The sequence below is a fragment of the Camelina sativa genome, chromosome 18 (genome assembly GCF_000633955.1).
Source record: "Camelina sativa cultivar DH55 chromosome 18, Cs, whole genome shotgun sequence".
Taxonomy (NCBI): domain Eukaryota; kingdom Viridiplantae; phylum Streptophyta; class Magnoliopsida; order Brassicales; family Brassicaceae; genus Camelina; species Camelina sativa.
In genome coordinates this window covers 14,799,362-14,821,275 of record NC_025702.1, presented here as the reverse complement: position 1 = coordinate 14,821,275, position 21,914 = coordinate 14,799,362, and the positions used below count along the sequence as shown (strand labels likewise).

Sequence of the window (21,914 nt, the reverse complement as noted above, 5' to 3'; positions counted from 1 at the left end):
AAATAAAATATTTAGAATTTGAGATATGGTGGATGATGATGTGAGAATGGTTATTTATAAGATTTCAAGGGATGAAAGTTACATTTCTAAAATAATTTAATTAGAGGAGTTATATTTATAATTTATAGTGTGTTTGAATGAAAATGAATGGAAAATAGTCAATTCGTATTTATGTAATTTCAGTTACAATTTAGTACTAAATAGTAAATTTAAAGTATAGATTAATGTACATAATTATATTTTTACTTAATTAAAAATAAATATTATTTTTTAGAAATTAAATGCCAAATGGAACAAAGAGAGAGTGAATAATTGTTTTTTACAGCCACCAAAATTTTATAATACATATGTAATTGAAAATTAAAAATATAAGAAGACACAGAAACAAGGAAAAAATACCTAAAAACAAAGAAATAAATTTGAACAAAATATAAGAAAAATCTAAAAAAGTATATAATCACACTCTTACCATGAGTTTTGAATCAATGCAAGAACATAAACAAAACAAATAATATTTAGAATATGAGATATGGTGGATGATGATGTGAGAATGATTATTTATAAGATTTCAAGGGATGTAAATTACATTTCAAAAATAATTTATTATACATATGTAATTGAAAATTAAAAATAATAAGAATACAAAGAAGGAAAGAAGAAATACATAAAAACAAAGAAATAAAATTGTACAAATTATATAATCACATTCTTACTATGATTTTGAACCCATGCAAGAACATAAACAAAAGAAAGAAAATATTTTGGATTCTAGATATGGTGGATGAAGATGTGAGAATGATTATTTATGTGATTCCAAGGGTTGAAAGTTACATTTCTAATATAATTTAATTAGTGGAGTTACAATTATATTTTATAGTGTGTTGGAATGAAATGAATGGTCAAATAAAATAGTCAATTCATAATTTATGTAATTTCAGTTACAATTTAGTAGTAAAATGTGGATTTAAAGTATAGATTAATGTACATTATTACATTTTTATTTAATTTAAAATAATTATTAATTTTAAAAAACTTAAATGCTAAATAGACTAATAAGGAGAGAGTGAAACCTTACTTGATTAATAATTAATTTATGAATTACATGAGATTCTAAAGTATATTTGCTTATTCTACGATTTTGGAGGAGTAAGTTTGGATTTTGTTTGTTGCTATTTCTATATATCTCGCTAGGGTTTTGCTTTTACTCTGCGTCCTTGCTTATGAGTCCTATTAATTTGTTTGGCTCCTGAGAATCTTATGTATATCCCTTTGTTCGTCGTTTTTTTGATGTTTTCAGGCTTTTAGATTTCTCCGGATGCTGAAAGTTCTTAACAATGGATAGGTTAAGTCATTTACATGATGAGCTTCTTTTGGATATATTGTCGTTACTGCCTGCTAAAGATGTTGTGGCCACAATGGTTTTATCAAAACGCTGGCGATTTCTTTGGAGGATGGTGCCAACGCTTGTGTACGATGATAGCTATCAGAACACTGATAAGGAAAGATTTTATACCTTTGTAGACAGGTCTTTGGTGTTGCACAAGGCTCCAGTTCTAGATACTTTGCATTTCAAACTCGGTAACATCTTTGATAGTGGACATACTCTGGTTAGAGCTGCATATCATAAATCTTGTGTGCGTAAACTGGTTATCGAGACCGATACTTCTACTAGTAGTAGTCAACCTCCTGCAGTCATGGTTCCGTGGAACTTGTATAGTGGGGTTTGTACAATGCTTGCGACCTTGATACTACATAACGTGGTTGTGATGGCCTTTCCTACCCCATTTTCTTTGCCCTCCCTAAAAAAGTTAAAGCTTAAACTCGTGAAGTTCGCAGGTAGTAAAGCTGTCAGCAAGCTTTTAACCAGTTGTCCTGTTCTTGAAGACTTGGGTTTGAAGGAATGTTCAGGTGCCACCACTTGGAGCGTTAGAGTGCCATCACTAAAGCGTTTATCCTTATTAGAAAAAAAAAACAATGTTCTTCATGAGTTTGTAATAGATGCTCCTTCTTTGGAAAGCTTGAAGATTGTTGACTATTCGCTTGGGTCTCGTATCGTTGAGAGGAATATGAGTAGGATCATCACCGCAAGTATCGACTTGTTTACTCCCCAAACAGAGCAGCTTATGGGATCACTAACTTCAGCCAAGAGTCTTTTTCTCTGCCTACCAAACTCAAAGGTAACATGTTGTTTACTACGCATTAACTATATATACTTGATATGGGCACTAATTAACTTCTCTCATGATCAAAACTATTAACACTACCCTTCTCATGCATTGATATTATGCAGGATGCGTATCCTGTTGGTAGAAAATTCCACTCTCTTGTACATTTAACTATATGCACATGTGAGACAGACTGGTTGAATGTACTGATACGTGTGCTGAGGGATTCCCCTAATATAAAAACTCTCAAAATTCAACAGGTATGTACATATATCTCACCTCAATTCATTCAGTGTCATTGAGATAAGGTTACTATATCAGTACAATCGATTGATATGTTGCAATGTACTTGTATATCTGATCAGTACCATGCATTTCGGGAAGGTGAGCCGCGTCCGTGCTGGAAAGAAACGAGCTTGGTGCCTGAATATCTGTTACCTAGTCTTGAAACCTTTGAATGGGTAAGATATCTAGGGACAGAAACAGAGAAAGAAATAGTAGCATTCATCTTACGAATCGCAAGCTGTTTAAAGCAAGCCACTATTAAGTCCTCAAAACCTGTTGACCACGACAAGAAGCTTGAGATGCTCAAGCATTTTCCAGTATCGTCTAGGCGTTCACCAGCTTGTCTGCTTGCTTTCAACTGGAGTGTTATATCTTAATCTTAGATAAGCAACTAGAAACAAAAAAGTAGCTAAATGAATGTTTTAAGCGTCTCTTCGGGGTCACTCTCTGTTGGTGATCTATACACCTTGGTTGGAGGAGTGGGTTGGTTACATTTATGAGTTTAGATGAAGTTTGTATTCTTTTTTTATAACTTTGCAATTAATGAACAATCTGTTGACAGGAAAAAAAAAATCTTGAGCCAAACAAAAAGAGATTATTTTTGCATATAAAATAGGAAGTATCTTGTAAATCTGGTAAATGCTATGTATCTCATGTTTGACAATCAGTGAACATCTTCATAATGCAATGCTCTCTATATACGGAGAGTGCGAAGTCAGATATCTGACATTTCTTGTGCCCATACTGAGGAACTTTGTGCCTTTTATAGCTTCTGTCAAGCGCATTTATCTCTGCTTACCGACCACAAGTGTTGTTTGCAATTTATCGTTTGAATCTTCATGAATAATTAACGGAAGTGCTAAGGACTTTGTGTGTTTGGGGATCTGAATCTTACATATGGTAGACGATAAATACGGTTTATGAATCTTAGATATGGTAGACGCTCTAAGAACTTTGTATGTTATTCCTTTGTAGTATGTAGATCTTTGAGGTTGTATTCTTCTTGCGCTCTGCCTCTTTGCTTTCTAGGAGAAAGAATTCTAAAGGCATTTTCATTGGTTTAGCTACAGTATCTCAATTTATAGTATTTTCTCCATTTCTGTCTATTGAATAGCTCAGATTTGTAGTTTAAGTATGGTGTTTGCCTTGTAAGTTGTAATTTTTAGTTCCCTTTAAACAGAGCTTTTTCTTTTTCTTTTTCTTTTTGTTAGGGTCAATTTATTAATAAAATTTAGTTAAATTGAAACTAAACTACTGATTTCCGGTTTAGCTTCTTTTGGTCTGATATTGGTTAGGTTAATAAAAGAAGGGAAAACGAAAACTTCTTGACGCCTTTCTAGGTCTTTTACTCTTTTTTGCATCTTTTTCTATATACCTCGTTAGGGTTTTGATTTTATTCTGCGTCTTTTCTTATATATGACTAATTGTTTGTTTCCACAAAATCTCATATCCCCTCTTCGTCCTTTCTGATATTTTCAGAAATTTGCGGATGCTGAAACCTCTTAATTATGGACAGGATAAGTCAGTTGCATGATGACCTTCTCTTGGGAATATTGTCATTACTGCCTACTGCTAAAGAGGTAGTGGAGCGATGTCGAGGTGACAGTGTGGCCATTTTCACCGTTAGAGTACCTTGTCTTAAGAATTTAGTCTTGCAAAAAATAAGGAAAGTTAAAACAAACAAATCTCATGGGTTTGTGATAGACGCTCCTTGTTTGGAGCGCTTGGACTTTGCTGATTATTCATGTGGGTTTTGCATCGTTGAGAATAATGTGTAAGATTGCCAGAGCAAGTATCGACGTTATTTCCCCCGGAACTAAGCAGCTTTTGGGCTCTCTAAGTTCAGCCAAGCGTCTTTTTCTCTGCTTAACAAACTCAAAGGTAACTGATATTTGATCTTTAGTTGAGTTCTCTTATGATCAAAACTATTGACACAACATCTCGGTATATGCAGGATGTGTACCCTGTTGGTAGTATATTCCACTCTCTTGTACATTTAACTATATGCATATGTGATATGTGGGACAGAATGGTTGAATGTACTTATACGTGTGCTCAGAGATTCCCCTAATCTTAAAACTCTCAAAATTCAAGAGGTATTATTGTATATACATATATTTCACCTTAATATTCAGTCATTATGTTTGATAAGGTTATTATTTACGATATTAGTAAGGTTGATATGGTGCGCTATACTTGTGTCTCAGTACCATTACATTCCGGATAGCGAGCCACGTCCGTGCTGGAAAGATACGAGCTTGGTTCCTGAATATCTGTTACCTAGTCTTGAAACCTTTAAATGGAGATATTATGAAGGAACAGAAACTGAGAAAGAAGTAGTAGCATCCATCTTACGAATTGCAAGCTGACCACAACAAGAAACTTGAGATGCTCAAGCATTTTCCTGTATCATCGAGGCGTTCACCAGCATGTCTGCTTGCATTCTTCTGGACTCTTAAACTTTAATCTCATATAAGAAATTAGAACTTGTGATGTTTATCTCTTTATATGTTTAGCTCATTGGATTTTTTAACTTCTTGCTCATACTGGATTAGATAAGATATGTTCTTTTTGTTACTCTCTTATACTAGGAAAATGCTTTTGGATATTTATTTTTATCGCAAACAATATATTCACCTCTTGTTGAAGGAGTGGGTTGGTTCCATTTGTGGGTTTAGATGAAGTTTTTTTAAAAGAGTTAATTAAGTAGATAGATATATAACAAGATTTAGGAAAATATTTAAGACAATAACAATGTATATATAACTTTGCTATTAATAACGATATACGAATACAAATCTAGAGCGGACCAGACATTTCTTTTACCCATACTGAGCAGCTTGTGGCTTCTATAGCTTTAGTCAAGCGCCTCTGTCTCTGCTTACCGAGCTAAAAGGTAATATGTTGTAATTTGCATAACTGGTTTCCTCTTAAGGACTCATTTTTGTCATCCTTGAGAGGGTATAAGACATGTTCAATAGCCAAGTAAAATCTCTTTGATCAGTTTGTGATCAAAACCTTAGATCTGTTAGAATTAAGCTCTAAAGAACTTTGAATGTTTTTTCTTTTCCATATATTTAGATCTTTGAGTTTGTTATGTTCTCGCTCTTGATCTGCCTCTTTGCACTGTCGTCTGTCGGAGAAAGAATCATAAACATATTGTGTCCTTGGCTTAGCTACAGCATATTATTTTATGGTTTTTGCTCCATTAATTCTGTTTAGTGTGTCGACTGATTATTTCAAAATTGTTGTTAAAGAAAAAAAAAAGATTTTTTGGTTATTATACTTGTTACTCTATGTTCTCCATCGGGGCTTGTTTTCTGTTGGTGCTTCTAACTGTTGCAGTTACAAGTTTGTTTAGTTTATAGAGTGTTAGACTAATCAAACTACAGGAATTTTCCAGACCGGGGTGTAGAATGCTTGCGAAATTGAACCTAACTATAATGTGGTTCTTGCGGATGCTATTTCTCCAATCTCGTTCCCTACTCTCAAGAAATTGATCCTTTTTGCTGTAAGTAGTTAAGAAATACCCATGTGAGTAATTAATAACATAAGAAAGTAGTCCGGTTCTCTCGGTGTTAAACAAAATAAACGAAATAAATAAAGTATTTAATGTATATATATTATTAATATATATATATATATATATATATTTTTTTTTCTTCTTGTATTTATCTTTAGTTGAAATTTATTATCTATACTGTAATTTTTAATTCTTGTAACAAAGAGGAAGAAAAAAATAGCAGAGAACGTTAATAGGGTTTGGTTATTGAATGCTTATGGCTAAAGAAACAAAAGAGAGCATAGCACTTTGAAGGAGAAACAGAGAAAAATTGAGAGAGAGATTAAAAAAAGAGCAGCGAAGAAATTAAAAGTACACAAGATTTAGAGTCTTTACCTTTGCGTTCTTTGTGTGAGATTATACTCTCCTTCAAGTTTCTTCGTCTTTGGAAGCCAGTTCCGATTACTCGGTGATCAAGTTCTTGTGAGTTCCTGCTAAATCAATCAATCGATCATAAATACATGATTGAAGGGGAAGTAGCGGAAGGGTTTAGGTATTCCACTTTCCTTTATTAATTTTTTGTTTTATTCTTTTGGATTTGAAAGTACAATAGCAATAATATTTTAACAAAATTCATCGATCTCTGTTTGAAACTAAACGTCTGTGTACGAATCGACTTTTGCTAATGTTCTTTCACAGTGACTTATATTGTGGATTTATGTTTTCGATAATAGGGTTTGGGGATTTAGCGGAAGTATCTTCAAAAAGGAGCTAGCTCTCACCTCTCAGTAATGGATAGCTTAAGTGAATTTCCCGACGCACTGCTCTTGAGTATATTGTCTTTTCTTCCTGCGAAAGATGTCGTGGCCACCATGGTTTTGTCCAAACGATGGCAACCGCTTTGGAAGATGGTGCCAAGACTCATATATGATGATGACAGCGATAAAAGTTTTCCTCGGTTTGTGGACAGGTCTTTGCTTTTGCATGAGGCACCAGTGATAGAAAGTTTGCATTTCAAACTTGGTGAAGATTCTGGTGCAGTTGATATCGGAGTATGGACCAGAACTGCACTTAAACGCTGTGTGCGTAAACTGATTATCAAGACGGACTGTTGTATTAACAGTACAGCTCCAGTGATACTTCCAAGGAGTGTGTACACAGGGTGCAGCATGCTTGTGAGATTGAAACTAAAGAAAGTGGTTCTTTTGGATGTTACTTCTCCAATCTCTTTCCCATGTCTCAAGAAACTGAGCCTTAAATGTGTGAAATACCCAAGTGACGAGTTTTTCGGGAGGCTTTTATCTACTTGTCCTGTTCTTGAAAGCTTGGTTGTGAGACACTGTCCAGATGACAATGTGACCATTTTCACCATAAAAGTCCCTTCTCTCAAGAGTTTAGTCATGACTAATTATTCAGATTCGGAAAATACAGATATTGTCTCTGGGTTTATGGTAGACACTCCTTCTTTAGAGAACTTTGACATTCTTGACAGTTATGAGGGTGGGTTTTGTGTTATTGAGAATGAAATGCCTAATATTGTAGAGGCATATGTTGACGTCGCTTATCATCCTGGGAATATTCTGAGTTCTATTACTTCAGTCAAGCATCTCTTTTTATGTAATAGAAAATCCCCAAAGGTAATATCTTCTTAACTACAGATGCTTGGTTGTACTGTTTTACCGTCTGCATCCTTGATTTTGTTTTCAGAATCAGTTACTTCTATAAAATAAGATAAAATAAAATTGTATTCCATCATGAGAAAGAGTGGCTAATTGTGTTGCCACTAACATTGATAGTGTGTACTGTAATTATGTTTTGTATTGCAGGATGCATATCCTGTTGGTAAAGTCTTCTGCTCTCTTGTGTATTTAAAGATTTGGAAATCTAAAACAGATTGGTTGAGTCTACTTATGCGTTTTCTCAAAGATTCCCCTAATTTACGAGCTCTCAAACTTGAAACGGTACATATAATTCGTCCCAAATGATTTAGTTTCTTTGGATAAGTATATATATGCATGTTGATCTAATGTGCTGGACTTCTGTCTCGTCAACTTAAAGTTCTATAACGATGATGATGATGATGATGATGATGATGATGATGATGATGATGATGATGATGATGATGATGATGATGAGGATAACGATGATGATCATGATCATGATGCTGATGCTGATGCTGCTGATGGTGATGATGATGACTACGACAATGATGACCGCCCGTGTTGGAGTGAACCGAGTTCAGTCCCTGAATGTGTGAGGGGGAGTCTTGAAACTCTCGAGTGGTCAGAATATAAAGGAGCAGAAGAAGAGAAACAAGTAATAGCATTTGTGTTACGAAATTCAAACTGTTTAAAGAAGGCAACTATCTCCACTGAATCAACCGACGACCCTAACAAGAAACTCGAGATGGTTAAGGAGTTGTCGTTGTTTCCCCGGCGTTCACCTACATGTCAGCTTGCATTCGACTAAAGTTATGGTTTGACTAATATCTGGTTCGAGAGTGTTTTATCCAAACCTTAGATATGTTGAAATCTTATACTAGTATTTAGGATTTAGCTCTTTGAGTTTCTTTTGTTCTTGATTAGAATAAAAAAAACATACACTTGAATATTCTTCAACATATTTGGGCGTTGTTACGTTAATTGGTTTGGTTTGATTTATTGGATTCAAATAATTGTTACTGAATCAAATAATCTAATTTGGTTGGATTAAATGTCCGGTATGGCTAGAAGGCCTTCCATTTATATATATATATATATATATATATATATTGGAGCGGGAAAAGAGAAGCCATTTTAAGATTTAGGGTTTGTCACTTTATTGACTTATCGCTGACAACAACTAGAGTATAGGATTCTTCAATGATGAAGAAGAAGTGACGAAGATTTAAGGTATTTAACTGTATGTTCTTGCTAGTTTTATATTTTATCGTGTCATATCATTTTGAAGTTATAAAAATATGCATATTCCGCTAAGATTTGTATGGATGGATTCATGCAATCAATGGAAGGCAACACAATCAAGGTAATAAATACTTACCACGTATGCCTGGATGGATGGACATAACCGTTTGCAGCTCATCACATGTATCATGGCTAATATTAAGTCTAAGCGTCCCAATCTGGTTGAGGAAAAGGAATGAAATATACGGAATAAGCAGGATTGGCGTAATAGATTTTAGTGTTTAGTACTTTAAGCAGCGTTTTCTTACATTTTTTTTCTTTTTATATTTTTTCATTTATTTTTAATAAGAGAATTTAGGGGAAGGAACCATAAGTAATGATGCTCTAACTATACTATAGCAGAGTTGATCAATACACTACAGTAAACCTTTGGAAAATAATGCCCTTAACATTTATATAGTTTTAGCCACGGCTCCGGCCTGAGAATTAGTTTTGTTCAGTTTAAACTCAGTGTAAAATAAAAACCCAAAAATATAGAGTATTAATCATATTTTATATATATATATATATATATTAATGTATTTTAGTTGATTTTTTTTTAATGGAAGATGAAGAATCGGAAGTCGACAATATGGAAATAAGAAATACGATTTTAGGAATAAAATTAGAGATTATTAATAAATGTTAATATTTAGATTTAAGAAATTTAGCTTATCTCTAAAAAGTAAACTAAACAAATAAATAGGACGGTAGAGTTTGGTTATAAAAAGGAAGCTTATATGTAACCCTAAGAGAGCATATATAGCAGTTAGCACTTTAAGGTTGAAACAGAGAAAAGTTGAGAGATTTAAAAAAACACACCCGAGAGTTAAAAGGATCAAAGAGAATTCGCAAAACTCATCGATCTCTGTTTGGAACTAAACATCTGTCTACCAACCGACTGCTACTACTGTTCTTTCGAAAGAGGTTCTGGAAGTTACGGAAGGATCTTCAAAAGGGGTTAGCTCTCAAATAATGGATAGCATAAGTGGATTGCCCGATAAACTGCTGTTGAATGTGTTGTCTTTTCTTCCTGCGAGAGATGGCAACCACTTTGGAAGATGGCGCCAAACCTCATATTTGATGATGATGATGTTGATGATGATAGCTATTGGAGTTTCCCTCGGTTTGTGGAAAGGTCTTTGCTTTTGCATGAGGCACCAGTTATAGAAAAATTGCAATTCAAAGTAGGTAATTATTCTGGTGCCTCTAATATCAGAGTATGGACCAGAGCTGCACTTAAACGCTGTGTGCGTAATCTGATTATCAAGACGAAGACCGACATTAGTATAGTTCCAATCATACTTCCAACGAGTTTGTACACAGGGTGTAGCATGCTTGTGGGATTGGAACTAAAGAAAGTGGTTCTTAAGGATGTTGCTTCTCCAATCTCTTTCCCATCTCTCAAGAAACTGTGGCTTAAATGTGTTAAATACCCAGGTGACGAGTTTGTTCAGAGGCTTTTATCTAGTTGTCCTTGAGGGTTTGGTTGTGAGACAATGTCCAGATGACAATGTGACCATTTTCACCATAAAAGTCCCTTCTCTCAAGAGATTAGTCTTGAGTAAACCATATTCCGAAGATACAGATATTGCATCTGGGTTTATGATAGACGCTCCTTCTTTAGAGAGTTTTGGCATTAATGATGAATGTGAGGGTGGGTTTTGTGTTACTGTGAGTCAGATGCCCAATATTGTAGCGGCACATGTTCATGTTGCTTATCATCCTGGGAATATTCTGAGTTCTATTACTTCAGTCAAGCATCTCTGTATAGTAGAACATCCACAAAGGTAATATCTTCTTAACTATAATTATTGAAAAAATTGTGTATTCCATCATCAGAAAGAGTGGGTGTTCTCTTGTGAGCAAAATCTGTTGCCACTAACATTGACTTTGTACTTCATTGCAGGATGCATTTCCTGTTGGCACAGTCTTCTGCTCTCTTGTGTCTTTAGAGATATGGATAACTCACACAGACTGGTTTAATCTACTCATGCGTTTTCTCAAAGATTCCCCTAATTTACGAGCTCTCAAACTTGAAAAGGTACATATAATTCGTCCCAAATGATTCAGTTTTCCTTGGTTAAGTATATATACATATATGTTGATCTAATGTGCTATATATACTTCTATCTCGTCAACTTATAGCTCTACTTCAATGAAGATGATGATGAAGATGACGCTGATGATGACCGCCCATGCTGGAGTGAACCGAGTTCAATCCCTGAATGTGCGATATGGAGTCTTGAAACTCTCGAGTGGTCAGAATATGAAGGAGCAGAAGAAGATAAACAAGTAATAGCATTTATCTTAAGAAATGCACACTGTTTAAAGAAGGCAACTATCTCCACTGAATCAACCGAAGAGCCTAACAAGAAACTCCAGATGCTTAAGGAGTTGTCTTTGTTTCCAAGGCGTTCACCTACCTGTCTGCTTGCATTCGACTAATTAAAGTTATGGTCTGACCTTAATTAGTAATATCTGGCTGGAGAGTGTTTTTATCCAAACCTTAGATATGTTGAAAACTCATACAATTTAGCTCTTTAAATTTCTCAGTGGTTTATCTCTCTTTTATTCAATTTGGTAATGTTTTGACTTTTGCGGTTTAACTATATATAGTCTTGGTTCTTCAACAAATTGGGCGTTTTTATGTTGTTTTGGTTTGATTTGATTTCTTCGATTGAAATTATTGTGTTGCCGAATCAAAACCAATGAGATTAGATTATTGAAAAACAAGAATATAGAGATTTTTGGCACGTGAGAAAAAGTCGCACGTGTGACTTTATTTTTGTAACTAGTAGTAGTAATAATTTATTTTATACATACGTATTCTGGTTTTGAAGGAGCAGTGTAACGTTAAAATATCTCAGGGTTTAGGGTTCGTCTCTGAATCTAGTGGACTATCACCAGAGTCATCAGATCAATAGTTGATGAAGGAGAAGTAACGCAGGTCACTGTCTTGAACTAAGCATGCATATGTGTACGAATTGGCTGTATAACTAGTGTATGTTCTTTCGCATCAATTATTTCTATGTTTACCCTAGGGTTTTGCATGGTTCTCGTGTAGGTCTGTGTTATTCGTTTCATAGATGAAATAATCTACTGAGCTTGGGAAGGAATAAATTATTCTCTCTGTTTCGAAAAGTGTTCTGTTTGTATTCTCTCTGTACCGGGCTTATAGGGTCGGGATATGATAGCTGAACCTAATTTCTTATGTTTGTTTTAGGGATTTCGTCTTATCTTTTAATTCATTGACATGTTTGAGGAATTCAGGGTTTTCCTTGAAAACTTATTTTTCAAAAGAAACTACTCCTATTACTCAGATTTGATCTTAAAACTGAAAACTATAAAATTACTAATACTTAATATATGCCAAAATTTTAGTATCTAACACAATATTAAATAATCATCTACCGAGAAAAAGGAAATTGTTGAGAATTGAGTTCTTGATTAAATCTGCTACAAAGAGAAAGAAGAATAGTTTAAGAACAAAGAAAAAGAAGCAAAGCTCCCTGAAGAAGAAGAAGCAGAGTCAACGACAAGAAAAAGGTCAACAAGCCTGTGTTTTGTCATGGACCACTAACTTGATTTAGGCCCAAAGAGAAAGATGTTTTGGTGGTCCATGTGGAAGATGTATTCGACAAGTAGAAGTAAGAGACCAAGGACAAGACAAAGTAGAAAGTTGTGTTGTGACTTAGTCATTTGTTTGGTTAAAGCCTAGCTAAGAGAGTTGTTGTAATAGTAGTGTGGCTTGTGTAAAAAAGCAAGCCTATAATGTGTAAGGGTTAGTAACTAGGAGTGTGGTCTAATGTGTAAGAGTCATGATGGTCTTAAGTATGGGAGCATGTGGGAGGTGCAACTAGTAGAAGTAGTATAAGTATGATGTGTGTGTTGTAAGAAAGTATCTTTGAGATCCGAAAATAAAATGTAATCTCTTTGTGTTATCTCTCTAAGTTCTCCAACTTTCTTGTTATTCAATGAACAAAACAGAGTGTCCAAAACAGAGATAGAGAGATGAGAGAAACTGATTTTACAAGTGAGAGTAAGATCTTGAAATATCAACAGAAATAAACATTTTTTTTTGGTTATTAAGACCATCGCCGTCCTCAAGTTTCTATTAGGGTTCATAGGAGACGAAGGAACAGAGTAATCTCTTCTTACTGTTCGCTTTTTTGAAACGAATCACTTGGTAAAAAAAATCCTGTCTGCGTTTCACTTCCATCGTCTTCCAATCTCTCTGATACATGATTTTGTCTGGTTCCTTTTCATGTGTAGGTTAATCGAGAAAGGTATTGAGATTCCCTTTGTCTTGTGATAACATTCGTCTCTCTGGTTTCCAAAAACTAATGGATAGGATCAGTCACTTACCTGACGATATCCTATTGAAGATATTGTCATGCCTTCGAACAAAAAAAGTTATGCGAACTATGTTTTTGTCTAAACGTTGGAAATATCTCTGGATGTTTGTACCAAGACTTAAGTTTGATGATATCACTGATCAATTCCCAAACCTCTGTATGTGGGATCTTCAGAGGCTGATTATAGAATATTTCGGCAGTTTGTGGACAGATCTTTGATGTCATTCGAAGGTCAGGTTCTTCAAAGTATGTATCTCAAATTAGGTAGACGGTTCACAGGTGGAAATATTGCGATTTGGGTTAGAAGCGCGTTGAAACGTGGTCTAGTTGAGCTGAAACTCGAATATTCGTACTCGTCGTGGAATTCCAGGCCTCAAATTCTTCCAAAAAGTCTATATACAACTTGTGAGACACTTGTGGTCTTAGAACTTGAAAATGTTTGTTTGGATGTTCCTAATCTTGTTTGTCTAAGGTCTCTCAAAACTTTATCCCTCAAATCAGTGAATTACTCTGACCTGCGTTCTCTAGCTAGACTTTTGCCCAATTGTCCTGTTCTTGAAGACTTGTTCATACAAAAAGGATCTTATACCAAGAATGGTCTGATTTTCAAGATTGTAGTGCCTTCCTTGAAGACATTATCTTTAGATTATCTTGGAATCAAGGAACTTGAGATATACGCACCTTCTTTGAAACACCTGCACATTGTAGATCGTTTGCCTGGCCTTTTAGTTAGAAAGGGTTTTAACTTCAGTGAGTTGGTTAAGGCCAATTTTGATATTATTTTTCGCCGACCTGAGAAGCTTCTGCATTCTCTTGCTTCAGTCGAGCATCTTCGTTTATGTTTATCAGCTTCAGAGGTAACTTTTTGGTCTCTTAGTTAATTGTTCTTTCAGCCCTAAATCTCTGTTGGTATATGCTTCCATGGACTCAAACATTTGGAGGTATGTACATGCAAATCAGAGTGGCTCGAAGATTCGCCTGCCTTAAAGGTTATCAAAATCAATCAGGTGTGTTTTGTTCTTAGAGCATTCCCATTGGTAATACTCAAATCTGTGTCTTAAACTTTAGATAATAATAAAAATAATACTAATCTAAGTTTTGATCCTTAATCTCTTGTTTTTATTTTTTCTCCTCCCATTAGTCATCCTTAAATATGGGTGTCTTATATAATTTAACCAAAAAATGTGTTATCAAAAATAGTTTCTTCTGATGTAGCTTAACAACTGAATTTTGCAACAAAGCAGACAATCTTTGACATCTTCAAAAGCCTGAGTTTGTAGTTTACAGTTACTTTCAACGCCAGAAGTCTGAGCAAAAGTTTTCTTCTCTTTGACGATGAAGCATTTGTACTTTCTTCAAATGGGAATTCCACAAATAGGGTCCATGAATCACAGACTGTCCGCAAACATCTACAAGGAAAATACAATCGATATTATTAAACAGGAATCAACAGTAACGCATTTAGTTGTTTTGTAGCTAGAGAAATCATTCGAAGACTAGAGTCTGAACTAACATGGCTGGTCTCACACAATCATAATAGCAGATCATATCCAATCTTGATACGCAGGGATGGAGCAGTTGATATGCAAATAACATAAGAGAAAAAGGATTTACCTCAGCAGGTACTCTGCACAGCTAGCCCCAATGTCTTTAAATATTAGGTAATCAAGAAAGATTTGATGATCACAATGCAACTGACAATGAAAAACAGATGTGTCGCGTTAAGAAATCTCATCAGTGATTGAATAAATTACTAAAGCCTACATGGAACATAGCAGAAGAGATTCCCTTATGTGAATGCTATATGAAAATTACCTCTGAAAGAAATATACAAAATAGGACTACAGGATTGAACAAGGTTGATAAATGGAAGAGACAAGAATTGCAAGAGGACTTCATTAAGAGCCACTTTGACTTTCTAACTTTGGTTGGCACCTGTGTTTTAAATGGCGAGAGGCAAGGTGAGGCGACAGAGGGTAGGTTTGGCGCCCTGCGCCTAGGCGAGATTCGCCCCACGCCTTTGGTGTATGAGGCGCAACTGCACAAACAGACATAAGGTTAGTCATAAATCATCGATTCCTTACCATGTAAGCACAACCTGAGTCTAAAACCAATAGCTTATCATTTGAAATTGAAACATAGAGAAAGAGAGAAACCCAATAATAGTTATAACAGAGATTTGAAAACAAAGGAAAAGCCAAAGCCAAAGCCAATCATGAGTCTGAAACAGAGAAATGAAAACAAAGTAGAAGCAAATCCAACGAAAGTTTAAAACTTAAACACAAAGCCTAAAAATCCGTCTCATCATCATCAAAAGTTTAGGGCTTCTAGCAATAAATTCACAGCAATCAACAAAATCATTCTAGAAACATTTTACGTAAGCAAATATTGAGAAAATATTGAGAAGATATTGAGGTTTAACCATATATTACCTATTACAATTGCAGGCGCTAAGCGAGATGAGGCGGGCTCCATGGCAAGGCGTCCCGAAGCGAGCGCCTTTGGTCTACCGCCTGGCCTCGTCTACTAGAGGCGCTACACCCTTATAATCACCTCGCCTCTCGCCCAGGCGCGCCTAGGCGACGCTTTTTTAAACACAGATTGGCACCAACGAAGGAGATACGGAACAAGCTCGATGGTTTTTTGGATGATCAAATGTGCATGTTCAAAACCATCAGAATCTTCGGCAAAGGGAACCTGCTGAACCACGGAACAGAGAAACTGAACAAAGCTCCCAAGGCATACTGTTGATTCCTCACAGTTTTCAGTGCTTCCAAAAGTTCCATCCTTCCCCAAAAGAAACCAAATATGAGGAACTTACAAGATCAGTTACAACTCTTTCCAAGCATAAAGCAGTTCCATCCTCATGATCAGCAGTCTCTTCTTCCTCTTCCTGTTGAACTTCACTAATCAACCAACTTTAGAATCACTTACAATTTCGCTAATCCAAGATTGTATCTCTCTCAACACCTTAAAAATAAAACCAATCTCCGTCCGTTAACGCACAATTCCACAAACAACGGATTAACAAAGATGTACCTGAGATAAAGAAAGAAGCAAATCTTTCTCTGCTTCCTTCGTCGGCAAATTTGTCTCTTCTCTTTCTGGGTTATATGGAAAAAACTCAAAATCGATTCCTAGATTTTGTTCACATAATCAAATTCAAAATCAAACTGGAACCCTTGATCCAATTAACAAAGGGCTTTTCTCTAATAAGAAAACTACCACTGAATATGACTAAAAGAAGATGTTTTCTTTGCTTACCTACAGTGCATTCGGCTGCAATTTCCGATCAGAACATCGATTGGTTTGCTCTCGTCGAGTTTGATTATACGAAATCTAGGAATTGATTTTGATAATCGATTCATGAAGCAGCAAAGTGTGTTCCTGGTTTGTATCGAGAGAGAGAGAGAGGGAGAGAGAGAGGAGCAAATGAAAAAAGGGCAAAACAACTAAACAAACAAACAAAACAAAACAAACCAATGCGTTATTGACACGATAGGTGTCTGTGAGTATCTAATTTAGTCTGGGCAGAGACACGGATTAGGAATAATTAGGATTAAAACTTTAAATTTTTATTCATTTATTATTAAAAAATTTGTCATCCTTGCGAAAGTATAACCGATGGCCATGCTCTTAGTCTCCTTGAATCAGATTTCTGTTTTTCCGCCAATAATGGTTTACTAAAAATTGCAACCCTATTGATTTTATATATTAGTGTCATCCTGCTTGAAAGGTGCGGCCTTATTGGAATCAACCGAGCTCTGTTCCAAGATGTATGTCCTCAAATCTTGAAATTTTGAAGTGGATCAAATACGAAGGAACAGAAGTAGAGAAAAAACTTTCAACCTATATCTTGAAAACCGCGCTTTGTTTAAAGAAGGCGAGTTTCATCGCTAAATCCAACGATGACAAGAAGAAACTGCAAATTTGTCAGGAGTTATCGTTGTCGCGAAGGGCCTCATCCACTTGTGAGGTTGTATTCAACTGAAATGTTCATGCTAATCAGTAATCACTCTCAAGATCATACAACATGTCTTCTTTTTGTGTTTTATATTTATTTTTTTTTATGATAAATTCTCTGGTTCCACTCCCTAAAAGTGACACTGTAAAATTTTTCCTTTTCTCTTTTGGAGTTTGATGTCAAAACTGCGCTAGTAGAGAAATGGTTGGATTCTATACAAAATACTCAAAATAACACATCTGATCATGAAGCTAAAAGATGTTTAAGCTAAACTCTGTAAAAATGTAACTAAACTAGTATAATTTCAATTGTATGCTTTTTTAAAATGATCTTATAATCCTAGTATCACTTATGAAAATAAAACGATGCTACACTACACACGATTTTTGTAGTGAAGGAACAAGAAATAAAAGGATTTTGATTTTGTTATAAGGACGTGTTCTCCTCAAGTTTGCCATTAGGGTTGGGGACCATGTCACGGCCTTCCATTGAGTGATCTCTCTTCTTTTTATTCGCTTTTGAAAAGAATCACTTCGAAAAATTATATATTTTTGTTCCATCACCTTCTCATCTCTTTAATGGATTAAAACTCATAACCCTATATATATATATATATATATACACTACAAGAAAACAACTGATTTGTGATGGAAGAATTTATCGCAAATAAACAATCGCAAGAGATTTGCGAGAAACAACGATTCCTCGTAAATCGCGTCTCGCAAATTAAATATATCGCAAATTCCTCGCAATTTTTGTGAGGAACTTTTTCCCTCGCAAACGCCTCGCAAATTGCGAGGACCACACTCCTCGCACATCCCTAACCATTTGCGAGACACCTCCTGACTCGCAAATCTGAAGCAATTTGCGAGGAATAAAATCCATCGCAAATACATTGCAAGATTCAACCCTCGCAAATTTTAAAATGAAATATAGGTTTGCAAATTCTGGATTAAATTGAAATTAATCTCGAATTAGAAAATATAATGAATTAGGAATGAAAATTGAATTGAAAATATATTAAAATTAAATTGAAATTAAAATTAAAATTAGGAATAGAAGATATAAAAATTAAAATTAAAGTTAACTTGTCTTGACAAAAAATTTACATTACAAAACATAGTCTTTAATTAAGAAAATTAAGAGAGATGATAAAAGGAAGAGTAATTAAAAAGATTGAGAAAGAGAGGTGATGTTTCTGGTATTACTTCCGCTACCGGCATTGGTTTCTGTTCCATCGGTGTTGCCCTCTTCTCCGGCTACTGGTGTTGCCATCGGTGTTGCCATCGATGTTGCCATTGTCTTGTTTCGAAACTTTGCAGCAAACTCAGGATTTTTTCAGCGAGATAGTCGAAATAAGCATCATAGCTATGCATCCTTTGTGCACTCTCTTGGATTTGACTCGCTTGAGTCTGAATACATTCCTCAGCAGCAGCTAGTTTCTGAGCCAAAATGATTGGATCATTAGCTGGAGACACATGCGGCGGTGGACAGCTACTTGAAGAAGACGCTTCAAATTGCATTGAACCAACCCCGAAAATCCTGTTTTTTTTCTTAGGAGCAACCTAAGAACAAAACAAAAAATGAACTTGTAAGTTAAACATATGAACTTGTAAGTTAAACATAAGAAAGAGAGACACAACTATCCAATGAAAATTTAACCAAGCAGAAGAAGTACTCTACATTACTATACGATTGGCAAACCAAGCAGAAGCAGTACTAAACATTACTATATGATTGCATCTATACAAAGTATATAAAGTTTACAAAACTTACCGATGTGTAAATTTTATTTTTAATATGAATGGGCACCCCAGCACTCTCTCCATTGTCCCCTGTACAAAGCTCAGATTCCAACTCTTGAATCTTGGATGACACCTCGTTGAACAGAGACTCGGACTTTCCATCCGTAAATGACCCATCGGGCTTTCGATGTGTGTCTTCTAAGATCAGTAGAAAGTCAGGAGTTAACTGACCGGTCCGCTCAGACTGAAATTAGAGAAAAAGAGAATTGATTAGCCAAATAATAATTGTGTATAAGGTAAAAGAAGGCCTAATTTAAATAACTACACTTACATGTTTCCGAGCACGAGCTTTAAAAGAAGTTTGGCTTGAGCGGTGCTTATATATTTCGGTACCTTCTGGGTCATGATATCGAGCATTACGGCTGTTGATGCTCTTGATTTCGGATTTGGGATCAAGCCAATACTGAACCAGACCTTCCCATACTTGAGGATCAATCCACCGTGGCTTTGCCTCATCACCTTTTCGCTTCCACTTTAGCTTCCACCTCGACACTTGATCACACATCCTCTCCTTCAACTTGGCTTCAAACTCCTGCCTTACTCTCTCATTAATGGCTCGGTCCCAATTATATGTTTGCTTCCAAGAAAAAAAGTATATTAGTCTCAGTCAACCACAAAAAAAAGTATATGTAAAACTTGAAAACAAAAAAATGACTTACCGCAAAAGTTTCATACCAACGGTCAACCACTGCACTTGGCGTTTGTGTCCAATTGGCATGGGGCTCTTTGAAATCTCTTTCAAAGATGCTTCGTACAGTAGAAGCAACAGCAGGATCTTGATCAAACCTTCAAACATAAAGAGAAACAAAGAATATGAATCAACCTTAGAATTCAAAAATGAAATTAAAAACATTAGAATTCTAATATGAAATCAAAAACATTACCAGAGAGTTCCTTGAGGTCGGCGCGGATCTAGCCTCGTTAAACCTGCACGCCCAGGACTATCGAGCAACTCTTCCAGAGTTAGACTGTTCAGTCGGGCAGAAGCTCCAGTAGAAGTCGAATGAGCAGGTGGAGACGTACCAATCTCTGGATCTGCATTAGTAGGGGGCAGTGGTTGTTGAGAGGGCCGTGGTTGTTGAGAGGGCAGTGGTTGTTGAGAGGACAGTGGTTGCGACGTTGAACGACGGTTATTTTGGACCGCCGCTGTGTTCTGAGAACCGGCGGAACCCCGACTACGGTTTGAACTGGTGGGTTCGGGTACACGTTGATTAGTGAGAAATCTTGTGTAATCATTACCATGAAACATCTACAATAAAAATCAAAGTAAAATTAGTCAGAAAAATCAAAGTAACATTTGAAATTGAACAACTAAACAACTGAACAATTAAAATTAAACAACTAAACAAATGAACTAAAATTAGGGTTTGGGAACTACCTTGACAGAGAAGTGGAAAAGACAGAGAAGGAGATCGGGAAATCGGGAAAGCCGGAAAAGATTGAAACATAGCCTAAATAGAAATCTCTTTACGGAGAAGACGGAGAAGACAAAGACGAAGTAGATTGAAACAGAGATTTGAGGGAGAAGATTTGAGGGAGAAGGTTTGTGCGTCTAGGGTTTGTGCGGCTAGGGTTTGAGCGGCTAGGGTTTGAGCTTCGCTCAAACCGAGTCTGGATTGTATATATAGATATTTTGTAACCTCGCAAATCCCTCGCACATATTGCGACGGACTAACTACGGTCCCTCGCAAATCAGTCGCAACAAGCCGACAAACTGACCAATAATAATACGCCAAACTTTGCGAGAGATTAGCGAGGAATCATCGCACATCCCTCGCAAACGTGTCGCCGGACGCCGACAAACTAACCAATTAAAATGCACCAGTTTTGCGAGGGATTAGCGAGAACTCCTCGCACTTCCCTCGCAAATCTATTTAACCAAATTCATAAACTAAGGATTAAATTTTTCATAAACTCAAGAACATGCAAAGAGAAAAAATAAGTAATAGTCATCACATCTCCTCATACAATTAACTCAATCAAAAGCTCAAAAGAAATCCCTAAACATATATATCTTATAAACCCTATACCCTAAACAACACTTATCAACCCTATACCCTAAACAACATTTATCAATAACCAATCACAAATTTCTTGTCTCTTGATGTTGGTTAGTGATGCTCTCCTTTAGTTTGAAAATGTTAATGATAATCACTAACCATATTAACATGTTAATTAAAATGAATAAATACATTTGCGAGGGAACCGTGAGGCAGTAGCGATGGATTAGCGAGAACTCCTCGCTAATCTCTCNCCATCACATCTCCTCGTACAATTAACTCAATCAAAAGCTCAAAAGAAATCCCTAAACATATATATCTTATAAACCCTATACCCTAAACAACACTTATCAACCCTATACCCTAAACAACATTTATCAATAACCAATCAAAAATTTCTTGTCTCTTGATGTTGGTTAGTGATGCTCTCCTTTAGTTTGAAAATGTTAATGATAATCACTAACCATATTAACATGTTAATTAAAATGAATAAATACATTTGCGAGGGAACCGTGAGGCAGTAGCGATGAGAGATATGCAAGGACAAGTAAGAAATCCAACGCAAATCCCTCGCAATTTGGAAATTCTTTATAAAAAAACAACAAAAAGTACAATTATTCAATCAAACCCATTACATTATCATCATTAGAATCTTCTCCATCATCGGACTCTTTGAATTCGTCTAACATCATCATCTGGAAGAAGTCATCGCTAATTTGTCGCAATATTGCGAGGGATTTGCGAGGAAGTTTCTCGAAGTCGCAAATCTGTATTAACTCCCTCGCAAATTTGCGAAAGATTTATCCGTCGCAAATTTTGCGAGGGAATTGCAAGTGCTCTCGTGTTTCTAGCAATTGACTCGCAAAGCCGTCGCAAATTTGCGAGGGCATAGC

The 21,914-nt window shown here is 35.8% G+C and overlaps 4 protein-coding genes and 1 pseudogene across 20 annotated transcripts; 4 read left to right on the top strand and 1 right to left on the bottom strand.

Moving 5' to 3' along the window:
- Positions 1,335-2,850, top strand: LOC104763508 (putative FBD-associated F-box protein At5g56390). Its single transcript, XM_010486871.2, has 3 exons — positions 1,335-2,177; positions 2,291-2,425; positions 2,531-2,850. The coding sequence occupies exons 1-3, from the start codon at positions 1,335-1,337 to the stop codon at positions 2,825-2,827; spliced, it is 1,275 nt and encodes a 424-aa protein (XP_010485173.1). The 3' UTR covers positions 2,828-2,850.
- Positions 6,744-8,421, top strand: LOC104761700 (probable FBD-associated F-box protein At1g32375). Its single transcript, XM_019240100.1, has 3 exons — positions 6,744-7,589; positions 7,779-7,913; positions 8,308-8,421. Exons 1-3 carry the CDS (start codon positions 6,744-6,746, stop codon positions 8,419-8,421), a joined length of 1,095 nt encoding a protein of 364 aa, XP_019095645.1.
- LOC104763507 (probable FBD-associated F-box protein At1g32375) lies at positions 9,956-11,342 on the top strand. The gene is made up of 4 exons (XM_010486868.1): positions 9,956-10,334; positions 10,402-10,568; positions 10,804-10,938; positions 11,043-11,342. The coding sequence occupies exons 1-4, from the start codon at positions 9,956-9,958 to the stop codon at positions 11,340-11,342; spliced, it is 981 nt and encodes a 326-aa protein (XP_010485170.1).
- On the top strand, positions 12,680-17,243 carry LOC109130508 (annotated as a pseudogene).
- LOC104761699 lies at positions 14,394-16,742 on the bottom strand. Of its 17 annotated transcripts, none has more exons than XR_763270.2 (7): positions 16,517-16,741; positions 16,292-16,389; positions 16,074-16,222; positions 15,685-15,949; positions 15,068-15,290; positions 14,867-14,946; positions 14,394-14,661 (listed from the first exon to the last, which is right to left on the bottom strand). XR_763270.2 is itself a non-coding variant. In XM_019239912.1 (4 exons), exons 1-4 carry the CDS (start codon positions 16,618-16,620, stop codon positions 15,788-15,790), a joined length of 414 nt encoding a protein of 137 aa, XP_019095457.1. In that variant the 5' UTR covers positions 16,621-16,704; the 3' UTR covers positions 15,754-15,787. The 17 variants fall into 17 exon arrangements, 1 of the variants encoding a protein (XP_019095457.1); XR_002036421.1 differs by having other exon boundaries at positions 16,074-16,153; XR_002036420.1 differs by having other exon boundaries at positions 15,685-15,952; positions 16,074-16,145.

What these genes read in the sequence shown, in the direction of transcription:
- LOC104763508 (XM_010486871.2), top strand. Translation starts at nt 1,335, where the DNA reads ATGGATAGGTTAAGTCATTTACATGATGAGCTTCTTTTGGATATATTG. An exon ending in TCTGCCTACCAAACTCAAAG is followed by an intron (nt 2,178 to 2,290) that starts GTAACATGTTGT and finishes GATATTATGCAG; the next exon opens with GATGCGTATCCTGTTGGTAG. An exon ending in AAACTCTCAAAATTCAACAG is followed by an intron (nt 2,426 to 2,530) that starts GTATGTACATAT and finishes ATATCTGATCAG; the next exon opens with TACCATGCATTTCGGGAAGG.
- LOC104761700 (XM_019240100.1), top strand. Translation starts at nt 6,744, where the DNA reads ATGGATAGCTTAAGTGAATTTCCCGACGCACTGCTCTTGAGTATATTG. An exon ending in GTAATAGAAAATCCCCAAAG is followed by an intron (nt 7,590 to 7,778) that starts GTAATATCTTCT and finishes TTTGTATTGCAG; the next exon opens with GATGCATATCCTGTTGGTAA. An exon ending in GAGCTCTCAAACTTGAAACG is followed by an intron (nt 7,914 to 8,307) that starts GTACATATAATT and finishes AACTGTTTAAAG; the next exon opens with AAGGCAACTATCTCCACTGA.
- LOC104763507 (XM_010486868.1), top strand. Translation starts at nt 9,956, where the DNA reads ATGGCGCCAAACCTCATATTTGATGATGATGATGTTGATGATGATAGC. An exon ending in AGGGTGGGTTTTGTGTTACT is followed by an intron (nt 10,569 to 10,803) that starts GTGAGTCAGATG and finishes ACTTCATTGCAG; the next exon opens with GATGCATTTCCTGTTGGCAC. An exon ending in GAGCTCTCAAACTTGAAAAG is followed by an intron (nt 10,939 to 11,042) that starts GTACATATAATT and finishes GTCAACTTATAG; the next exon opens with CTCTACTTCAATGAAGATGA.
- LOC104761699 (XM_019239912.1), bottom strand. Translation starts at nt 16,620, where the DNA reads ATGAATCGATTATCAAAATCAATTCCTAGATTTCGTATAATCAAACTC. An exon ending in TGCAGCCGAATGCACTGTAG is followed by an intron (nt 16,357 to 16,516) that starts GTAAGCAAAGAA and finishes CATATAACCCAG; the next exon opens with AAAGAGAAGAGACAAATTTG. An exon ending in TGCTTCTTTCTTTATCTCAG is followed by an intron (nt 16,154 to 16,291) that starts GTACATCTTTGT and finishes TGATTAGTGAAG; the next exon opens with TTCAACAGGAAGAGGAAGAA.